Source organism: Channa argus, chromosome 14 (assembly GCF_033026475.1).
Source record: "Channa argus isolate prfri chromosome 14, Channa argus male v1.0, whole genome shotgun sequence".
Taxonomy (NCBI): domain Eukaryota; kingdom Metazoa; phylum Chordata; class Actinopteri; order Anabantiformes; family Channidae; genus Channa; species Channa argus.
Window position 1 is genome coordinate 10,502,730 of NC_090210.1, and position 24,031 is coordinate 10,526,760.

The 24,031-nt window shown below is 38.7% G+C and overlaps 1 protein-coding gene across 6 annotated transcripts; it reads left to right on the forward strand.

Moving 5' to 3' along the window:
• Positions 1–1,030: 1,030 nt before the first annotated feature.
• LOC137098211 (abl interactor 1-like) lies at positions 1,031–23,872 on the forward strand. Of its 6 annotated transcripts, XM_067474204.1 has the most exons (11): positions 1,032–1,252; positions 6,031–6,198; positions 10,668–10,844; positions 13,035–13,049; positions 13,632–13,735; positions 13,851–13,991; positions 15,155–15,255; positions 15,529–15,744; positions 17,162–17,251; positions 21,085–21,270; positions 21,368–23,872. In XM_067474204.1, the coding sequence occupies exons 1-11, from the start codon at positions 1,136–1,138 to the stop codon at positions 21,541–21,543; spliced, it is 1,491 nt and encodes a 496-aa protein (XP_067330305.1). In that variant the 5' UTR covers positions 1,032–1,135; the 3' UTR covers positions 21,544–23,872. The 6 variants fall into 6 exon arrangements, with proteins under 6 accessions (XP_067330309.1, XP_067330306.1, XP_067330310.1 ...); XM_067474208.1 differs by lacking the exon at positions 13,035–13,049 and having other exon boundaries at positions 1,031–1,252; XM_067474205.1 differs by lacking the exon at positions 17,162–17,251 and having other exon boundaries at positions 1,031–1,252; positions 21,368–23,500.
• Positions 23,873–24,031: the final 159 nt, after the last annotated feature.

Below are 24,031 nucleotides of genomic sequence, written 5' to 3' on the forward strand. Positions count from 1 at the left end.
TTTTATATCATCTGCAAGTGTTTGATTGTGGATACCAGTAACCCCACTAACAAAGCATTGCAGTTATCAAGACGAAATATGACCAACGCCTGTACAATGATTGTATATTCTGTGAGGTAGGAGCTGATCTTTCTGATGTTGTAGAGGGCAAATCTGCAATCCCTAGAGACTGAGGAGATGTGATCCTTAAAGCTCAGTTGGTCGTCCATGATGACCCCAAGATTTCTGGCCGACTTGGGAACAATCACTGTAGCTCCAATGTTGATGCTGATGTTGTGTTGCATTGAAGGTCTGGCTGGGAAAACAAGGACTTCGTTCTTGGAGAGGTTGAGCTGACGATGTCTCTCTCTCTCTCTCATCCAGGCAGAGATGTCTGAGAGACAGAAAGAAATGTGTGATGAGACAGTGGAGTCGTCTGGTGGAAAGGACAGGAAGAGCTGTGTTTCATCAGCATAGCAGTGATAGGAAAGACCATGTGAGTGAATGACAGAACCCAGGGATGCAGTAAAGACGGAAAAAGAAGAGGACCAAGAACTGAACTCTGCGGCACACTGGTAGAGAGTCTATGAGAGTGAGAAACATGCCCCCGCCAGGATACCTTGAAGGTTTGTCTGGATAGGTAAGAACAAAGCCAGGCTACAGCTGATCCAGAGAGGCCTGTTCATTTCTGCTTAGTAATTGCTTTGACCATTGAGGTTCCCAACGTAATTAAAGTAATATTAGTAAATGGGATGTTAGTTATTGAGTGGTAAAAATAAAAATATTTTATGCTTGCATTTGTGCCTTTCTAGAATAGCACTTTTTTTGTTCTTTCGCCTTATATTAAATACATAATTAAATACATCTCACATTATTAACATAAATATAATGAATAATAACAACAATAATAATAATAATTACACTTAAGAACCATCAAGGTGACTTGTCATTGGTCCGTTACTGTCTAACTCGGCCTCTCAACCAATCGGCGCTCACCATTTGTGGCGTAGCTGCGATTTGTCACAAGCTGCTGAATCGCAGGCCAGCGGCCCTGCTATGCCAGGCGGGGGAGCCCCTTTCTCAGCAACACGGCACAGCATCACCGCCTCGCCTCACTGAAAAAGACGGAGAGGAGAGAAATGCAAAGGGATGTAAGATGGCAGAGCTACAAATGCTATTAGAGGAGGAAATCCCTGCCGGTAAAAGAGCGCTTGTGGAAAGCTACCAGAATCTGTCCCGGGTTGCGGAATACTGTGAAAACAATTATGTTCAGGTAAGAAGCGAGTAACGGGCTTTAGATTGGGCACATTTGTCGGTAATTTCCGTCGTGTCTGTGGTGCTTTAGTAGAAGTGAGTGAAACCACAGGGACAGGAAATGCTGGTCGTAACGGAAGGATCCTCAAACCGCTATCTACATGGAGTGGCCTTTCTTTCGGCACAATGGTTCAGCTGCGGCTCAGTGCTGTGTGTCAAACATGGCTGCATTTTTTTTTTTGTTTGGTATCTCGGCTGGTCAGCCCGGTTTACCGGAGCTGAGTTCACATTAACAGTCTGTACTCGATGAGCTGAAAGCTGCTGGGGTTTTAGAGGGTGTGTCGTTGTTATGATCCAGTGGTTTGACACTCACTGCATTACCGGTTAAATGACGTTAAACGTTAACGTTATATGAAGTATTACCTCAACAAATTCTGATAGTTAATCATCCATTTTACACATCAAGGCTATATAGGCTATCTCTCTCTCTCTCTCTCTCTCTCTCTCTCTCTCTCTCTCTCTCTCTCTATATATATATATATATATATATATATATATATTCTATCTTATGGCTTAACGGTTAGTCACTATAAACTCACAATGCCAGGGCATCACATTGATTTCCATCTGATTGTCTTTCCTATTAACCGCTAAGATTGGGCTTCATGCCTCTCTCATATGCTGGATTGCTATATCATTATGTAGGCCAAGTCATGTTAGACATCAGGTGTGCAGTCAAGCTGCTCATGATATAGGTATCATCTAGCTGAAAACATGGCTCTATGGATCATTTGCTTGTAATCAAATTCACAGTGCAAATCAGTGATAGATGTGTCATGTTTTTTGCATAGTAAGACTGAATATTAAATAAATGCCAAAAAAAGTCTGGTACAGTAATCTAAATCACTTAGGCCTGAGGTACGCTTGTGAGCTCTTGTGCTTCAGTGGCAAGCTTTTTATTACATTGTTATTGAATGTTTTATAAAAATGTAAGCTTATGTCATAATGTGTATTAAAATGAATACATAAAAGTGTATAAAATATAAATACATGGGTTTCTATCCTGAAAAGTTTTAAAAAGCATCATCACCATGTGGGGGACGGTGTGTGCTGACATTATAGACCATCATTGTGCTGAATGGTGTGGTGTGAACAGCAGTGTGCTGACAGATGAGGCACAAACCAGAACCCCCACTGTGTTCCAGCATAGTAATTTTTGACTGTGGTGTTGAGAAAACCCACATGTTTGCAGTAATAACACATCAGATCACTTCAGCCCGGTTGTCATCAGAAGTGCAATGTTAGGTTACACTGCTTGAATGTCTTTACTGGATACTGTCAGTTTCGCAAAGTTGTTGTAGTGTGCTCATCCCAGAAACATTGTGGGGAAGCTATCATAGAATTCTAACATTTTGCACAAAGTGTATTACTATTACAGGTTTTACTTTGGGTCTCACATCTGCATTTCACACCTTGTGGCTAAATTAGTTGACATGGAGAGGTTGAGAGGAAGTGTTATACTCGTAATGGTAAACCCATCTACTATTTACAGCAGTGGGTTAGGGGGTAACGTTCTATCTAGAGAGCAAGTGGCTTAAATGTTGATTTATATATGTTCACTTGAGACTGTACTTTAGATGTTTGTGTGGACATTAAATTATGTTAGGGCTACTAGATTGATAATGTTGCTCTTCTATGCCACTTTTGGGCAGAAATCAATGTGTTTTCACTCATAAATCTGCAGATAAACTTAGCAAGAATACATATTATGTTTGTTGCACCCCAAATCCAAGTTTTTAAATATTTATAGTAATTGAAAAGGCCCACAGTGGGCAATTTGATTGTAATGCATTAAAGTTCATATCAAACCACAACTATGGGAAGTGAAAAACCACATTTTTGAGATGTTGACTAGATGTGATTTTGATGTGCGATTGACGTGACCGTTACAACAAACCAAATCTGTGGCATGCATCGAAATTCTATTGCGTCTGGGTGAGACACGATTGGAAATGAGTTCTGTTTTAATAGTTTTTAATTTAGTCATTGTTTCACAAAACATTGTCATACTTTTGCCACATACTACCTGAATCTGCAACACATTATGAAATGAATAATGCACATATTGGGTGGCTTATGTTAAGGATGTGGCCTAGACAGCAGCGACTAATTTGTGTGTTGTTGCTTGAGACGGTGAGTGATGCATACTTTTATGACCTGTAATTAAAACCACTTTAGATTTATTTTGAGTCCGCCTATTTCTTAATCCTTGTATAAAAATTAGATACATGAGGATTTTTATCCTACATACTTTTAAAGCTATTGTAATTAGAATATTTTTTATAGCAGCCTAGTCAACATTGAAGATGAAAACATTTATGTGTCTCTTTCTCAGTAATGACTTTTTGAGTGACATTAAGACATTAGCTAGAATCCTGCTTGCATGCAGTACAAACACACTTGACAAACAACACAATATAAAGCATAAGGAAGCATTGCATGCATTATAGCTTTGACTTGTGTTCAGTAGCACTGGGAAATAATAATGTGAAATATTCTTCATAAAGATCCGAACTTAGCTTTTTGCTCCATGTTGTCAAAGCAAACTTCAGTCTACTTTGTTGCACAATGTTGTCACAGGCCTCAGGCAATACCTTGTTGTCCTAAGGTGAGATAGAATTACATAAACCTGTGGTAATAAGAGTTTATAAATGCTGGTTATCTATTCACATTATCATCAATTGAAATAGCAACACTATACAAAACACCAGAGTGCCAATGTATGGTCTGATATGTTAATCATCTTCTGTGAAGCTGAAGAAAAGAAATTAAGTCAGTTGAATTTTTACATGGGATATTTAAAATTAGTAATTTGAAAAACTGACAAACTGTCATCTACAAAATGATGCTGGCTGTCGTGAAACCTTTATGTACTAAAATAGCACCTCTCTGAATTAAAGCTGTTTTTGGAATCAACAGTTAAATCATGCTGGGACTGTGCAGGGAGTGCTATTGATGTGTACAGTAAGTGGAGCTTAGCATTTACAAAAAAAAAGCCAAACAAAAAAATAGGTGTAGACTAAAAATACTTTGATTTATAGTACATGGTTTGCATATCTAAACCAAAACGTGCAAACTGATGTGTTTGGCTAACATTCATTGACCAATCTGTATCAGTTACTTTTCAAAGTCTGTTCATATTCCTATTGTTAGGAAAATGTAGGAATAATAAAGTGTTAGGTGGAAGCTCGTGATTCTACTTAATTTCCTTGAGCTCTCACATACAGTACCCCTCTGGTTTATGGCTGTTTTATTCTTCACTCATATGGTCCATAATATTCCATTATCAGACCTGGTGTTCTATATGATATTACACCCTGAAATTGCTTTATTTGACTGCATTGTTAAGGTTGAGTATGGTGTTTAACAAAAAAGTAATCCCTAGTGAAGAGCGTACAAAAAGCTTTTTGTCAGCTTAATAAGAAACATGATATCTCAAAGCAGGAGAGAGTGAATAAGAGAGGGAGACCTCCACAATGAACAGTGAGTAGTGGGAAGATGTAGGCTATCATTGCCAGGGGTTTTCTGTGCAGGATATTTTCATACTTTTAATTTGTTTAATTCTGTTGGACATTTAACCTTTATTTAAATCCTGGCTGCCCTCATGTATAAATATGGGAAACCATACAAACGCAGTGTTGGCATTTTTTCAGATTTTGGTCTGAATGAGTCATAAAAATAATAAAATGTGTTTCTGCAATGAGTTTCTGCAGTGTGAACACGGGGATATACATAAATCAGGGTTCTCCTAGTTTATGTATGAGGAATCATTCCAGCTTCTGGGCAGTGCAGAGTAAGCATGCAATGTTTGCCCTGCTGCCTATGTGTTTTACAAACTGTGATAACAAGTCTGCATTACACAAGAAAACTTGGAGGTCCCATCTGCTACAGATATTGTTGCTGCAGTTAGTTTCCAAGTTAGCAGGCAGGAAGGTAGAGCTGTTGTAAGGTGTGGTCATGTCATAGGGTGCTCTTTCACCTGCACACATACCAGGACTGGAGGTATGTTCTAAGGAATAAATAAGGTTTCTTTATTTCACTTAAAAAACATCACTACAACCGCAACAGAATATGTATGAAGACAGTTCATAAACTGAGCCTTTTAACCTTTTGACAAAAACCTTTTTCAACACTTAATTAAAAGAAAAAGGAAATGAGTGCAGTCATTTATACTGAAAATAGTCAGTGCTGCTCCCTGCAATGGGCTGTTGGAGTCTTTCTCTGTGGGGTAATGTTATCCCTGTTTTGTTTCCAAACTAAAAATATGTCAGTTCTACAGCTATTTAAAGGTGTCCAGAAACAGATGGTTTGCCGGTGGAGATTTAGGATCCCAGAAAATGTTTTGGCATTCCTGCTCACTGGCCCAACTCCCACCATGCACCTGTCCCACGTTGCTCATTGAAGATATTCGGAAGGTATTGTTATCTAATTCCAGGCTGCTTTGAATTCCACAAAGTCGTCCCCTCTGAGAAACTCTTGTTCCTGTCCTTTCTCACCAGAGCACTGAGGTTTTAAAACAGCTGAGAATGAATGGTCCTGCCAAATACTGTTCCCTGCAATAAACTGCCCTCTCATTCTCTGCTCACTCAACTAGTAGGAGAGTAACTACAGTGCTGCCTTTCTTCTTCACTTACCTACCCCTACTTCCCTCTGCCACTTGTCCATTTTTTCCACCCACACATCTTTGCAGTGATTATACTGACTTTTGATGTCTCTTCATCTTTTTCCTTCCACTAGGCTCAAGACAAGAAGAAGGCTTTGGAGGAGACCAAGGCCTATACCACCCAGTCTCTGGCCAGCGTGGCCTACCAGATTAATGCCTTAGCTAACAATGTGCTGCAGCTGCTGGATATCCAGGCCTCCCAACTACGACGCATGGAGTCCTCCATCAACCACATCTCGCAGGTACACACCACATGCACATACAATACTGTATGCATTTGTAACTTGCAATAAAGTAAATGCGTAATGGCCATTTTGTTACAAGTCACTTCAGTCTGACTGGACCTTTTTTGTTCATGACATCCATGCCTGTTTGAATTATAGAACGTGCAGTTCACATGATTGGTAAATGCAGGTTTACTAACTGTTTTGTATGGTTTACATCCTACTGAAGAATAATATGGCATTGTGATTGATTGCCCTCTATTTAGTGTGATAACACTATATTATAAAGACAGAAATTCCACGGACATGGATCGTGCTGGAACCGCCTACCCCATTTTAGTTCCTCTTGCTATATCAGCAGTCTTCCGTTCTATCTTTCCATCCCTCTTTCTGTGCTTCATGTGGCCGGCCACCCTGTCTGTCATCCAGTGAATGTCCACGTGCTTCATTAAGCCTGTCAGGGATGAAGAGAAATCCTGACACCAGCACTCTCGCCTGGTTGGCATTTTCAGCTGCCGCGTTACTCCAGAGGCAGCACGATCAAGCAGAGTTAGGGTGCAGTCTAACAACAAAAGCCTCTATTGATCTTTAAGAGTTGAGCTTTGATGCTTTAGGGACACCTCAGCTGCATAGGATTAAAACCACACTACAGTGATCAATTAACAGCAAATGTATACAGAATATGTTGGCTCAGTATGGAAAACCTAACTATAGGTGGGACAGTGAGTATTTTCTATAGATGCCTATCCAACTAGTGTGAGGTGGGGGATAGAATATTCTCAGTGATCTCTCTGGTAATTTAGCTCACTGTTCCACAATTCATTTTAAAACTTTGATTTCAAATTCTCTCTTTAGGCATGTCTGATATTCACAGATATATTGCAAATAGGAACTACTTAGAGGAAATAGACAAAATGTCAGAATTAAACAGGATAGAAATGTGGCTTAAATGAGCATAAGAGAATACTTGTAGCTGATATTACAATATTTACAAGATGGTTAAACAGAGAATAGGATGGTAAAGCACTATTATTCGTTTTTTATGGAAAGCCCTAAGAAAATGTAAGACAGTGGTAACACACCATCACAGTTCTTAATTTCATACTGGTTTATCAAACTGTGACAAAGAAAGGCACCTCAATGTTACTTTGATTCACAGATAGAGCAAACCTGGTTTTTGTTTGGATCTAGAACACGGAGAATTTGCTTTTATATGCATCTCATATCGGTATCTCCCTGTAGCTTGGATTTACTCCCCCGGCAGTAATGTGTCCAAGAAATTAAATTATATCTAGTCCAGGTGTGCCAAAAATGTTTCTGGATTAGGAGGTCCTAATTGTCAAATTAGAAAGAGAAGATAAGCAAAATATTGCTTCCAAATCCAACTCCACCATCTGTGGGATTTAAATTCTTCTGACAGGAGAGGCGGTCACTGACTCACCTTTCTATAGAAATGGCACTGCTTCAGTGTACTTCAGTGTGATGTTTTAATGCAGTGCTGCCTGAGGGTCCAAAGATGACATGCATCCAGTTGTGACCTTTAGTCTCGTCCCTTGCACAAAGCTAGGCGTGTCACCTCAGTTTCATCCTGATTCTCTGAATCTTTTGATGATATTAAATACTGTAGATGGTGGGATCTTCAAAGCCTTCAAAACTTTTTTCTGAAATTGTTTCAAAATTGTTTCAAAATGTTTTGGCGCAGTTTTTCACAGATTGGTGAACCTCTGCCCATCTTTACGTTAGAGAGGCTCTGCCTGTCTGAAATGCCCCTTTTATCCTAGTCATGTTACTGATCTGTTGTCAGATAACCTACTTGGATGTCAAATGCTCCTCCATTAGTTTTTTTAATTTGCAGTAATTACTTTTCCGTTTAGGGAGGCAGTGGCGCAGTTGGTAGAGTGGCCCCCTACTAGCCATAGGGTCGGAGGTTTGCGCCCATCCAAAACTGTAATTCATTGACTTAGTGGGCTATAATTGGCCTCATTTCAATCTTTTCAGATGGTCAAAGTGTAGAATGTACTTACACAGGGACACATTTGCAAAAATGTCAAATCTTTGAAGTCACATATGTTGACATGCCTTGGAATCTCAGTAGAGATAATGGCAAACATATCTTCATCTTGTTCTGCTGTACAGGAGTGAATAATTATTTGCTAAAGATTTATCAGGCTCAAACTACTGTATACCAGATCCAACACTGAACCTTAAGCTGCAGAAGATGAGCAGAAGGCCAGATGTTTATTATAGAGATTACAAAAATGTGAGGATTTTGGTTAAAGGACCCAAGTGAGGAGACAGCGAGAAGAGATATCAATGAAGGGATTTTATTACAATTGTGTAGTAATGAGAATAACAGAAATTCGTTCATAAAATGGAGTATAAAGAGAGCCACAGGTTAAACATACAGTGAATAAGGAGGCTAAAGAAAACAGTAAAGGCCTGGAGAAACTAGACAGTAGAAATGGACCTAGGTGCAGGAGTGAGGGGGATCTAGGGAAACTGAACGTAACCATACTACATGATCTAATGCTGGGGAAACTAATCACAACACTGTCAGGAATGACAGAGAAAAGGAAGTGTCACAAGACTGATCTTGAATAGTTAATGATATTAATATACAGAATGTGCACATACAAAAGCTGGTGAAGAAATGAACTAACAATAACCCTAATGTGGTGTACATACAGTGTCACATTAAGCAAGGAGGGGAAACTATCAGAATGATCTTTGGACAGGAAGTGGGGAAGAGTTGGTACAAAATAAGAGTCAGAAAACAGGAAGTGAAGCTATTGAAAGTCCATGACAAAAAGAAATGAATACAAAAGAGCACAGGAAGGGCAGCCTACAGCCTGCCATCACAATTAGGAAACAGTTATCTTTCATAAAATCTTAGTTTTTTTAGCAGTGTCTTTTCAGAAGAAATAAAGCTGAGCTATCAGCTTTATTTCTTCTGCAAAGACCAGTCAGCATCTACAGATGTGTATCATAATTGTTATGCAGCTATATCAAATGTTTCCTGTTGTCAAGATTAATTTGTTCTTGTTAAAACTGACTAGACATCGAATGGGCCGTCACTTTATTTGTTGTTTGTTGTTCTCTGTGTTTAAGGCCTAAATTTGAAAACTGTAAGAATATATTGAATACAGATGATTTTCCATCTCTTTCGTATCTAGCTCTCTCTCTCTCTGCCTCTCTGTCTTTCTGGGTTGAGTTTTTCTCATTTTCTCTAATCTGAACTGCAACTCTACTCACCCATCAGTGGCAGGAAATAGGCGGGGCTCTTTTCTTACTTCCCAGATTAAGCTAGGCGTGTCACTTCAGTTTCCTCTACTAAAAACAGAGTCTAGCTGTTCTTGTATGTGTGTATGTATGTGTGTGTGCGTATCACACACACACGCATGCATACACACACACACACACACACACACACACAGTGCAGCACACACAGATGTCAGTTTTTCGCAGCTGGAGGAAGCAGCAGTTGCCGGTCAGCTTAGCAACAACTGTCAGAGCTGTCTGGTCAACTGGATGAAATCAGCAACGTGATAGTGATGATTGATGACTGACCTTGCATGGGTCTTGCACACACAGTCAAGCACACATTTACTTACAGAAAAATCATGCACTCTCAAACACACACATACACACACATGTTTTTTGTATATCTCTTGTACACACATTACCTAAGACCAGCTTTAGTGACAGACTTATAGTACGTGTTTTAGCTTCAGATCAGATCTCTCCTCCCAAGTGCGACCTTGAACTCAGATAAGTCACCTTTTTCCCTTATTCCTCCTCATATTGTCTCCAGCTTTATGTCCCCACCTGCATCACTCACTCGTTCCAATTTCATTCATCATTCATTAACTGAAGGACAGTTCAACCAGCAACCTGCTGTGAGTGATGGTTACTGTAATCGCATAAAAAAAAAATATTTAAAGGAACATGACATTCAAATTATAATTGGGACACACTATAGACAAGCTCTTAGTATATTAAGTTAAATAAAAAGAAGCGGTTTAACATGAAATGATAAAACGATGTCTGAAGGATCCCATAGGTCTTCTAATTTCAAGCTTGGCCAGTATCATTTGTGCTTCATTTAAATGAATAAAAAAACTAAAAAAAACTTTTGCTATGCTTTTGGAATGCTGCTTTTGTCAAAAGTAAACCCTTCTGGCATTTGTTTCATAATAAACTCCTTCTGAAGAAGGGAGGTGATTATTCTCCCTGAGGCTTTTAATGTAAAAATAATGGAGAAAAGACTGGGTTTCCATTACAAGCAAATTTTTGTAACAAGCAACAAGGCTTTTTAGTCAAATACGAACAAATCATTTTGTGTTTCAAAACATGTTTCAATCATGTTTTAATACTAGCCTCTCTAAGATGAAGTAAATCCATTTTGAGTTTTTACAATATGGTCAACAAACCCCGAATTGTATATTGCACAGACTTCTCATGCCCCACTTCTTTTCTCTCTCCCCCAGACAGTGGACATCCATAAAGAAAAGGTGGCACGTCGGGAGATCGGCATACTTACTACAAACAAGAACACCTCCCGCACCCACAAGATCATTGCCCCCGGCAACATGGAGCGGCCGGTGCGCTACATTCGAAAGCCCATCGACTACACACTGCTGGATGATGTGGGACATGGTGTCAAAGTAAGATTTATTTTTTGTCAAAATAAAAACCCTAGAATACACTACACGGCATTCATAACGAACAGACAGGAGCAGCTTTGTTAATGTTAACCAGACTGTCGCAGCAGTTGATTTATCAACTGATTAATTTCCAGTTTTGATCTTTACAAGAGAGGGTAAAATTCTTAGTGGAGTTCACACCTGAATCTTTCTGGCTGATTAATACATCGATTATTTAAGTGATTAATTGTAGAAACACCAAGAAATGGACTAAAGATTTTCCAAAAAAGATTGAGTTGCTGACTATGGCTGAAATGCTTTGACTGGCTCAGACTTTTGTTCATGTCGAGTAACTGCTTGTTAAGCTGGAACTTATTAGGAGTGTGGGTGTTGTGTATAGAGTCCAGAGTGTTAGGAAGAAAAATGCATCTCAGTCAAACTCCCTGTTCATTTGTAGCAAAATATTCTTTCAACTCTCTTCCGGCTCATTCTCATTCATTTTTTTTATTCTGTCCCTGTGATCCATCCGCTCTTTCCTCTTCTCCCTCCTCTTCTTTTTCTTTTTTATATACCATTGTTTGTGTTTGTGCTTGTTCATGAGCACAGTTGTGTGCACTAATTGCTAGTGTGATAAATTTCCACAGCGTCTTGCCACAGCGTCTCCATCCTCATATTGGCTGTCCGCTGATTTTTAAACATCCGCCAATTCAAATTCAAATGCCAGTGTTTCCTCTTCTGAGAGCCTCACACTGAGACACATTTGGCATGGCCTGCTATGCAAATGAAGCAACATTCATGAATGGTGCAAAAGATCTCTGCACAAATCAATGCAGATTATTGTAGATGCAAGAAACATTTGTTTTGTTTTGTTTTGAGATATGCCTGCTTAGGGAAAACGTGACTCACTTACAAATACATGACTCAGGTGTCTGTAAAATAGCTCACTTTGGGAGTCTCCTTTTCTAGATCACCTTTAATTTAATCAAATGTAGTTATGTTAATAACTACACTTTTAGGTCACCATTTTTTGATAGAAGAAGGAAGTTAGATATTGAGGAGTCCTTCACGATTAGTTCCTCTGGGATTTCTCTGGGCTTTGAATGGGGTGTGTACAGCAGCTTGTCTGTCCATAGATGTGCATTTGTCTGGTTCAGTGCAGACAGAAATGCATCATATCATATTCCATATTTTACCCCCAGAACGATCTCTCACACACAAGCTTGTAAATAATTTAGTAGGAATGATATAATTTCCTACTCATTGCTGCACCAAACACTAAAGAGAAATACCAGTGATCCATGAGATTAGCATGTGAATGAATTCACATACAGTAGCCATTTGTCATACATGTTTATGTTCACATTGTGTTCATGCTCTGTGGTAAATAAAAACTAGGGGAAGCCACTCGTGGATAAATGTGAAGTCAGACTTGAACAATCTTTATTGGCATGACTGGCAGTTACCAGGGTGACATGGTTTCACCCACTGTAACAATGTGAACACCTCACTGCTGTTATTTATGATCTCACTGTGATTTCTGACCCTGTGTAGCTCAGCCATTGCTCATTATTTCTAGTGATTACAGTCTGTGACATATGTCTAGATACTGACAGAATAAAAACAAGAGAATACTCCCAGATATAGTACAGTATGCACTAACTAAGGTGAGAAACACAATGGTGATGAGTTTTTCGACTCTTGTTGTACTGTTGTTTTGTTTTTTGAACAGATGGAATATATTTCTATCTCTTCATTGTTTAAAATGTAATTTATGTGGTTTTAATTTGCTTTCAGTTAGGCCAGACAAATAGGAGTAGAAAAAACTAGTCCTGCTGCTTAACTGAGATTCAAGTTATTGTAACGGATAATGTGCCAAACATCGTAGTAGTATTTTTTGCTATTCTCTGACACTGTGTTCAGTAAAGCAATACTGAAAATCATGAGCAGAAGCTCAGTAAGAAATGTCATCTGTCCTTTTGCAGTATTACAGACTATACAGATGCAGCTTTATTAACTTGACTTAACTTGACTTATAGTGTCTGTCACATCTTTGTCACTTTGCTTGTATTCCTTTATTCTCTTAAAAAAGTAAACAGAAAATAGTCCATGCAGATAGCTTAGATTGTCACTATACAAATATTAAAATTTGTAACCAATAACCAATGAGCATATGTTGTTTTGTGTCTTCTCTTTCTGCCTGCTTGACCTCAGTGGCTTAAAGCCAAGGTAAGAGATAGTTGTCTTTCTCCACTTTTTTAATATGTTGATCATATTCAAAGCAGTAGTATCAAGGTATTTATGCACCCTTAGAAACTGTAAGCATTTGTAAACATACAAGAATTTAATATATTGATGACAGGGACATAAATTAATACAAGGTTCTAAATTTGACTATCGTGAGAGTTTCATGGATATACCATATGTACTCTTTGTTTCAGTACATGTAGAAAAACGATAGCATGACATATGAAACATTAAGGTTTAGAAAATTAGCATCAGTATCACATTTACAACATTTGCTCTTAACACATTTGTTCAACCACAAAAAGTAGCCATCAGTATGTATCATCCCGTTTACATAAAAAATTTCTCAATATAAAGTTGCCAGTTACCGACTTATTAGAAATATAAGTTTTCTTCTTCCCCTTATATTTCTCATAATCTCCTCTTCGTACTTTATGCTCCATTAAAACTACGAGGTTAAGTGACTCCTTGGGTTTAATATTCACTTGCAGATGAAACACTGCTCTTGGCTGTGCAGCAAAAAAACAAAAAAAAGACAGTTTTATTTTGTCTTTACTCCTCTAGCAACATGGGAACAATGCAGCAGGGCGAGGTGGTACACTTTCCAGGACCAACCCCCCAACACAGAAACCCCCAAGCCCTCCAATGGCTGGTCGTGGCACCCTGGGGTAAGAACTTAACAGTAATAGTATTAGTAGTTTTCTTTCATTACAGACTCTTTGTAGTCCTGCTTGACAGTTCATGAAGATGTTGAAAGAGAATGTGAATTCTATTTGTGGCCAGCCGTAACACTCCCTACAAAACACTGGAGCCAGTGAAGCCACCGGTTGTACCTAATGACTACATGACGAGCCCGGCCCGACTGGGCAGCCAACATAGCCCTGCACGCACAGCTTCGCTCAACCAGAGGCCCAGGACACACAGGTAGCATACACCCTCTCTTCCTATTTCTGACAATGACATATAATCTATGTTTGGAGTAGCTCACAGTAGCTCACATACAGTAGCTACTGTATGTGAATGTGTTGTACACGCTGATTCAGTGTCATGACTTACTGAAAAGATCAGCACTGTGTACCCAGCATATAATTAAATCCTTAACTTTTCAGTTATAGCTGTAATAAATTGATAACTAGCTATTCTTGACATATTTCCTTAAGTGTTTACAGGGTAAATACCTAATATTTAGGGTAACTGGGTAAGGTTAAAGGAATCTGTCCCTAAAATCAGGGGCATCAATTTGCTATTTACAAATAGCAAGGTGCTAAGGTTATTGCTTTTTAGTTTATTTGCTAAATGGCTGCGTTTATATGGCACTTTAATACAGTCCTTAATTTTGTCACACATACAGCCACGAACAGATGGAAGCTGGCTAAGATCCAAGGTGACCTGACAACTCGGAGCTATATCGGGTTCAGTTTTTTTGCACCAGGACAAAGACAGCACTACTGCTCACCCTATATAAAAAAATGTGTTCATATTAAAGGCAAATGTAATTCCACTAGCCCTGTACTAACATTTCCTTTCAGGTACAAGTATCTAGCAGGAAAATGTAGTTACCTTCTTTCTTTTTGTTGATAATTTTCTTTAACAATAATACACCATTTCTCTTTTACGTCCTAAAAAAAGTGTAAATGTTGTCCTTTAACACTACAGTATCAAACGTTCAGTGTCTGTTTACTATAGCCAGCAGTGGCTTTAGCTTTGTTTTTTCAGTGCTTGTTGTTGTTGTTATAATAACTACTCCTAAGTTTCAAATGTAATGCAAAAAGAATTTACTTATTGTGTTCAGATTATAAAGTGAGCGCCTTTAGGCAGAATTTAATTACACAGATTCTAAAACAAAATTGTCTCTCATATTGCTTTAATTACATTCTGCAAATTTAAGTGTGTGCTCCCAAAATTGGGTTCAGCTTTCCTGTGTGGATGTGCCAGACAGTGCACACAAATTCACACAGCTGTGAATCTGTTGCCAAAGTGACAAGAATATTGTTATCACAGAATGACATAAGCAAGAGTAATGATAGGATGTCAAATGCTGTTATTGAAGTTTCTCACACATCCTCCCTCTGTTCCTCTGTCTGCAGTGGCAGCAGTGGGGGCAGTGGCGGCAGGGAGAACAGTGGGAGCAGTGGAGTTGGTGTCCCTCTAGCAGTTCCCACCCCATCTCCTCCTAGCATGGGCCAAGGTGAGTCTCAGTAGCCCTTTGCTTGTCACAGATGCCTTCAGTGTGTACTAACTGCCACTAACAGATATTTGTTGGAGGAAGAAAATCACAACCGTGGGTCTGAAAGGTGAGAAATAGTAGTGTTAAAATGTTCCTTTTTATCTTTATGGGTCTGTAATTTTGAGCAAAGTTAACTGACTTTAAATACTCTTATTAAAATAGCAGCAGCTTATTATTTTTACAGTGTAGAAATAATCAGAAAATAAACGTGTCCCTCTTCCCCGTCCCCTGCAGTGGCGACATCTTCAGCATCAGTGCCCCAGGGTCCTGGCTTGGGTCCCATCCCCATGTCCCAGTTCGGCACAATCTCCCGCCAGATCTCCCGTCACAACTCCTCTACCACCTCCTCGGCCTCAATGGTGTCAGCTACTGGCACCTATCGCCGTGCACCTTCCGTCTCCTCCCAGCAGCCCCACATCAATGGGGGCCCAGCCTACCCACAGAACTCAGGTAGCTATGAGTTAATATATGTATCAGTCAGTAATGGGAATGCCGTTAATTTATTGTTGGAGAAAAGTAGGAGAATCAACTACTAAATAAATATGTGCAAGTTTGACTTTGTGGCAGATGAGTGAAAATGAAAATGAAAATAAATGACAAAAATACATTTACCCAACGCAGGCCTGCTGAAAAATTCCCATCTCAGCACTGTTGTACAGGGTGTTTCATTAGCATTTGTAATTGAGTTATGACATTATCACTTTAGTCAGCTGGAGGAAGCTTGTTGTTCAGGAGAGACAGACAGGAGGCATTTCATAGCAGAAAACATACAAACAGCTGCTAGACCGGGAAACCCAGGACATATGCATATTTTCTGTCAGAAGAGTAAAATTTATTTTGGCAGACATCACTCGAAGCTATTCTCTTGTAATGGCTTCTTTCTCAGAGGACAAGCATCTGCTTTGGCACCAAAACACAGAAGTAGGAGTAGGCTGTCTGTCTTGTCAGGGACGAAAGAGACAATGATGCAGAGTTGCATCAACCAGGGACTTAAACTGGGACATCGTATCATCTCTGTCATTGAAATTTAAATAAAGTAAAGGATATGTTTAGATTTGAAGCACCTGCTATAGATGTTTTACAGCACAAAAAAGATTCCAGTACACGAGGGAGCTCAGCGATCTCTCAGGGTGTAGCTTGTAGCATGAATGTGGCTCTGCAGTGAGATCAGGTTGGAATAATAATACACTAATGCCCAGTGAGATTACAGACGCCCTAACATTTTATGTGATTTGTGATTCAGACTTGGCCCACATGTGTGTGACATAATGTCTTTGAGTGAGGACAGCTGTGTTGCTCTAGACATTTATTTCTTTTTTAAGACAGTGTTGCCACAAAGGTAATTTAAAAGGACGTCATATCTGCCCTCATCACTCTAATGGGCATTTGATTAGAATCTGAATTGGATCAGATAGATATGCTGCAGTTTGGTAAATGCTTATTTGAGAACAGACAGCTTTGCTACTGAACTGTCACCTTGCCACGATGTTGCTGTAGCGTCTGTGTATTGCTTTGTTAGACTTTCTGTGGAAGCATAAAACTAAAACTGCCTACAGCTTTTGCTTCTGACTTCAAAACGGATGCTGATGAGGTAGAATCTCAGAGTGAGACGAGACGAATGCCTCTTTAGCCCAGCTTGAAAAATGCAGCACAAAAATCACTGATTGGACATGAGTAACCGAGTTGTTCAGCAGTGCTTCCTGCACTGTTTTGCTTGCTCACAGGCTCTTCTCTGTTCTGCTTTTGGACCTTTCTCCTTTATGATTTTGTTCTTTTCTTACTCTGTCTTTCTGTCTGTCCATCACTTCTATTGTGCTCTGTTTCTCTGCTGCTCCCTTTGCTGCCCCTGTGGGTGTTGCTGCCCTAGTGTCTGTGGCTCCTCCACCTCCTCCTCCCATGGTCCAGCTGACCCCACAGATCCCTCTGACCGGCTTTGTAGCCAGAATGCAGGAGAGCAGTAAGTACTCAACATACAGCAGACATTAGCCTGTTTCAGACATGAACTCTAGAGAATGTTTCCCTTTCAGACATGTAGCCAATGTCGCAGATAGTCCGTGCGAAATGCATTCTCACTTGTGAAGAAATACTCTTTGTAATTGGGCACTTTGAGCTGACGCAAAAACAAAGCTGCAGTAGTGACAGTGTTTTGCTTTGTAATCTGGTCGTATATCACAGCATCTCCTACTTTTCCTTGTATTTGTTTGATGATTTCCAGGTCTGCCCTTACAGATCTGAAGTTCACAAATTTCGTTGTCCTTCCAGTTTGAAATTATTGTTGTGTTTGTATCTGTATTTGCCCGGTTTTGCTGCACTCGCAGGACATAAACGTCATCAACACACCCACTCACTCATGGTGAATCCTCCAAAGTATTACCTCCTTTATTCACAAATGAGCTTTGGTGGAGATAATCCGGACTTTGCACTAGGGAGCTGGCTGGGTAAACTCCCGGAAACGTCAGGGCTAAGAGACTAGGGTGTTTGCACTCACACATACACCCACCCCAGAGAAAGTCTAGAAAAAGGCTGAATTCCAGTGCATGTCTGAAAGGGGCTAAACATGTTTGAAGATTCTGAAGCATAAGTGCAATTAAACATGTAAATATGCTATGTATATTTACATTTGCAAAGCCATGCATGCATATACTGTCTGTGAATTTCCAAACATCACGCTATGTGGACTCACGGGATAAGCCGAAAGGACAAAAAAACAAAAAAACAATTGCTATGTGGACATTAACCTATTATGATCTTACAAAGATCACACTTTATACTTCCAAGGCTCACATCCTCCTAGTCAGATACTGTACATGTTCAGACACACAGACAGTAGGTGTGGGGGAAAAAAAAGCCTAATTTTACTTACATCCGAATTTAAAAAAAATGTTTACAGTTACAACAGCAACAATATTAGTGACAAATAACCATCATTAATTTCAACTTGTTCTCTATGGCAATAATTTAGGGTGTAAATGTACATTCATGCTTTTAAACCTTCCTCTGACTTCCCTATATTAAAATATTTCTTTAATTCTAGCTGAAAAACTCCTCCCGATGACATCACCTAGAGGAGTTTTTCATCATTAGTTGTTGTCATATGAGGGATGACTGGAAAACCATGTTGACTATGATTACAAATTCCATAGTGTGAGCAACAAGATAACAATCTGAACTGAATTTTCCTCCAAGTGATGTCATCTGGAGGCATTTTTCAGCTAAAGGTAGAGAGATATTTTGATATAGGGAAGTCAATTTGAAGTTTGATGGCATTTATGTACATGTACTACCCAGACTAGAATCATTAGAACCAAGTTCAAAATCAGTGAAGGTGTTCTTTAAATTACAACTTTTAATGTAGCTTCACACAGATTAAAGGTCACAATGTCCACATTTTTTACTCACCTCTATAGGTAAATGTTAGTATATGGATGTACATTTCAGCTCATGCTGCCATGCATTTACTCTGCTGTGTGGCTTGCTACACTCAGCACACCTATGTGGTATTGAGGGGAACACACACCCTTCGGATGTCTGTTGCCATGGTGATGGATTCCTGAAAACGTGCATTCTGTGATCTCTGTCCACTGAGGAAAGAAAATGTGGCCTGATGCAGTGTCCTGATTCAGCACCCACCTGTCTGTAGCCATAGAGTGTGTCGTAACTGTGTTTCTGTCTGCAACTAATGTTGTCCTGAATTGAAGTAAAACACTACATATGAGTTGTTCTGTCAGATAAACAGTATTTGCTAAAACAAGTGTGTCTTGCTAGAAATGCATGAACAGGTTTAGTGTCTTTATATGAAGAAATGCAAAACTTTGTTATGAAAGTGTTTATTTTGGCTATTCTAAAAGTCTACCTCAGTAACACCCCTCTGGCACACAGGAAGTATTTTATATTGCCAGCAGCAGAAACAGGGATTAGTATGTAAATAGAGGAACAGGGTTGTTAGTGTTAGAAGCAACAACCACTCTGACTGAACAGACAAAGACATTTACATTACATTTACATTTACATTTAGTCATTTAGCAGACGCTTATATCCAAAGCGACTTACAAGTGAGGTACAAGGCAAGCGAGAATCTAAGTCAAAGACAAGAGTGGCATAGTCAAGAGGAGATCACAACAGTAAAAAACAAAACAAAAATATTGAAAACTAGTTGTGCCACAATAATAGTAGATGCAAAGTAAACAAATGGGTACCAAAAGTCACACACACACACACACACACACACACAGACACACACACACACACACACACACACACACATACAAACACACAATGTTTTTAATAGAAACTTATTTTCAACCTAATTTACTACCTTTATGGGTATTTGTTGTTGCCATTGTCAACTACTGTGCATACTCGGACAGTGACTAAAAGTAAATATATGCAATTTATGCTGTATCCTAAAAGATCCAATGGATGATACTAAGACAACTATTACAATGAAGCATGTTTAAATATTAATGCTTAAACTGACCTAAAATCAGTTGTTAGACCAGTTTAAATACAGATACAATGTGTGTAAACTAAAAAAATTAAAGGAAAATTAAATCCTCTAGTGCAAATATCACAAGTCCTTTCATTTAAGCTTATAAATCAGGGGTGAGCTTTGCAGTTTACTTTAATAGCTGGACTTAAGGATACAAAGCTGTGAGGAGAGTACATCCAAAATAAAACTCACATCATGCAAAAACATTGCTGTTGAAATGGTGGATGAATCAATTTAAGCATTAAAATAACACTGACTATCTTAACACTGATTCACACATTTAACCACATGTCATTTGGCCTGAAATGTTATTTTCTGCTGACCCATCAACTGTCAATCACACATCCAAACAGACGTGAGGTGTAAATACACCCATTTCAGTTATTTCTAAGTAGGTCTAACTGACTTTTGGAAATAGGCTGTTTAATTTGTAAGTGTGTGCTTTAAATAAACAGTGCTAATGAGTTAGGGGGAATACAAATCATACTACCTTTGAAATGTATTATGAGGAGGCCATGAGATCATACCAAGTATTAAAAATTTCCTAAAATCCTTTTGTCGTACAACAATTGAAAAAAAAAAAATCTATCTTTGGTAAAGTAGAAAAGGCCTTCCAGGTTATCACAATTTTTTGTGGCATAAACTGAAGAAAACAAGCAGTAGCTGCGACCAGCGAGGTCATGTCTTTTATTGAGAATTTGGGGATTTAGCAACTTTGAGGAAGATACTAAAATTGAAAAAAATAAATGCGTGGTAGAGATTTTAGTTGGCATATATTTAAAAGTATACATTTATCATATTCCGAACTAGAATTATATTCCTGGCTTTACTGGAATGGCATGTAGACCTTCATGTCTGGTTAAAAACATTTCCAGAAAATAGAACTAAACCGCAATTGATGGGATAAACTAAAACACAGACCCTAAGCTGCCCTCTAGTGCACAGTTTACAAATCTTTGCCTTTTAGTGAAGTGATTCCTATTAGTTTAGATGATAATGAAAGTGGACTGTAGTTAAAGTATAGAATAAAGAGGAATTCCCTTTAGATGTTACACAGTAATATTGGTTGTTGCCAAAACTGGTAAAATAATAAGATATTGTTACAGTTTGTAGTGTCATGCTGTATCATGGCGTATTCAGCTCAGAAACCTACAATTAAAAATTGGTTTTGGAAAATTGCTGTTGAATAAAAACAAACCCCTACTCCACTGACTGAAAATCACTCTCTACTTCAGGAGACAGATTTTGAAAATCACTGCAGTCTTTGTCATCTCTTTTCTTTTTCTTTTTTCCTCCTCCAGTTACAGACAGCCCTGCCCCTCCTCCCCCACCTCCACCAGAGGACATAGGTGTGTTTGAGGAGACCTCTCCCCCTCCTCCTCCCCCACCTGTGGACTATGAGGAAGAAGAGGCTGCAGTGGTTCACTATAGTGACCCCTACGCTGATGGAGACCCTCACTGGGCCCCCAAGGCTTATTTAGAAAAAGGTTAGTACCATTAGAAATCAAGTGACTTGGGAACACTTGTTGTTCTCTTAATTTTCATACATTCATTTGTACTGTTTTTTTGTTTTTTTGCCATTAGTTGTAGCCATCTATGACTACACCAAGGACAAGGAGGATGAGCTGTCCTTCATGGAAGGAGCCATCATCTACATAATTAAGAAGAATGATGATGGTTGGTTCGAAGGCGTCTGCAATGGCGTCACTGGACTTTTTCCAGGAAACTATGTGGAGTCAATCATGCACTATGCTGACTAATAAAGTAAAAAAACAAGAACCAACCACCACAACTGTACTGCAGTCTTGAACATATAAAATCAGTGCGGCCATAGCAGTCTATAAAGCTCTCTTTTTGAATGAAGTGCCATGGTGAAGTCTTTACAAAATGGTTTTCTTTTGGGGGGATTGTGCTTGCACAGTTTTGTTCTGCTCCAAAAAACAAAAACGAAAAAAAAAGTTGCACAATAAAGGAGAGCACTGAAACTTTAGGTGGCCCAGGTCTGTTAGTTTACACTGTGGAAAAAAGGAAAGAAAAGGAAGACAACTCTACTTCTACCCTGTCACATCTGTGGCAATCAGTAGAACTTTTCATGAGTAACAACATACAATTAAAATAGTTTCAAATAACACAAAGTTTAGATAAGTGTTAATTTGTGTATGTGCAGCCAACATTTCCAGTACAGTATTTCCTGTATGTGGTAGATCTCTGACAGTCAAGTAGTTCAGACACTCCTACTCCTTCATTTGCACTGTAGACCAACAGACCAACTCTTCCCTCCTTTCAACAACATCCATCTTCATTATTTAAAAAAAAAAAACTTGAAAAGGACAAACAAACATCAACAAGTGCATTAGGACACGAGTGAATGTTCCATGCCGTTGTCCAAATCACAAGATGTTTAAGAGGGAACAAGCAACCTGGAGTTGTGTATTTACTATGCGCTATGTCAAGGGGGGGTGGTGTTAAAAAGGGTGAAGTGAGTGTATAGAATGCATTTAAAAAAAACATTTCTTCTTTCTGGTGAAGTTTCTTTCTGTTCTCTAACTTGTATATAAACTGTAATGTGAGAAGCTGCCAGTACAGTACATTTGTCAGTTAGTGTTTTTCACCTGTGAGTTTCCATCAGTGTCAATGGAGGTGGTGCCAAGATTGGAAGGATTTAGTTCATTATTTTTTATGTGTTTATTTTTACTTGAATATTAATTTTATTCATCACTCACACAGTGCCGTTTTCACTTCATCTAAGCAAAGTGGTCCTGTATAAACATTTATTTTTCTACATTAAGCCTGAGCAGCAGGATATCATTGATCACTGTAATTGGTGATGCTGTCCAGCCACTGTAGCAGAGCCCGAGATGTTTCATGCTTCCATATGTGAAGCAGACGAAGGACTAACTTGTATGTTTTGATGTCTTTTTCAATTGTGTTGGAATAGCTGCACTGATTAGTTATCAACAATTGTGACCACTTTATGATTTTCTGTCGTGGCTTTGATTGAAACAGAAGAGTTCCATTCCTGATGTTTCAGCTAAACTTTACACATCGTCTGTTCTTTCAGTGGTTGCTGGTGTGGTGCTTTGAATTGGTGCTCAATAACCATAATCACCAACACAAACAACCTCAAAACAAGACTGCTCTACATATAAATGTAACTAAGGACTTAGTTCTCCTTATTTTGTTCCAGAATGCAAACATTGATCATTTTGATTGTAATCTTCAATCACTTCTGCATTTTAGTGAATGTAGGCAACTCAGCAGTAATGTACTAAAGCTAGAATCAGTTTGTTACTCTTGTTTTTAGTCTAGAGCCTGTGCTACATATGAATGACAACTTCTAACTGCAGTGAAGGAATGAATTGCAATGCTGAGGTTTAAAAGCAGTACTTTAAGAAAAAAGCGACTTTTGCTAAATAAGATGCCTGCTGTTTTAAAGTGATTGTTGGTGCAAGTGACTCACCGTCAAATGTCATGGAATCTAATGCTTATCTCATAATATGTGTCGCATTAACACATGGACTTTGGAAATACTGAGTATTTAACATGAGCTTTTATTTTGAAAAGGTGTACACAGACTAGAAAAGACAATGAATCAGTCAAATCAACAGTGTTCATTGAGCCACTGCGCATGAAAGCATCTAAATGTTTTAACTTAATGATTTGCCCCTACATCCCGTTCTTGATTGTATTTTTTCCATCATGAGGTGATTTTTTTGTGATCAAAGAACCTTTTCTACCTATGTATTTCTAGCTTTGCATTAACCTTGTCTTCATGTCTAAGACTGTTGAGGAGGATTATCTAGCAGTTTGTTTGTGAAGCATTTATTTATACTTTTTTCATAGAAAAATCATGAGAAAGCCACTGACGTGCAGAACTTTTTAATGTTTACCACTTAATGTCTTGCATTTCAGGGCATCACAGGTCAAGGCGCCTTTCTTTGATGTGTGTTTTCTTATCAACCATGGGGGGGGGGGATGATCCGTAACTTAAATGTTCATATGGAACAGAATCCAATATTTGTCATCTACTCTCAGTTTGTACATAGGATGTGTTCATTAAAATTTATGTACAGTCTCTTTGTAATAAACAGTCCACTGAAACTGAAAAGAACTGTGTGTTTTGTGTTACAGCATAAATCTTTTTGAACAGGTTAAAAATCTGCAACTTCATAGTGCCCGGAGTTTATTATTATAACAAAAATATATTAATGAACAGAGTTGCAATAATTACTTTGTTAAAAATGTTTC

Coding starts and splice junctions, on each gene's coding strand:
- LOC137098211 (XM_067474204.1), top strand. CDS start 1,136: ATGGCAGAGCTACAAATGCTATTAGAGGAGGAAATCCCTGCCGGTAAA. Junction 15,256..15,528: donor TCCTCCTAGCATGGGCCAAG/GTGAGTCTCAGT, acceptor CGTCCCCTGCAG/TGGCGACATCTTCAGCATCA. Junction 17,252..21,084: donor AGCCAGAATGCAGGAGAGCA/GTAAGTACTCAA, acceptor TTCCTCCTCCAG/TTACAGACAGCCCTGCCCCT.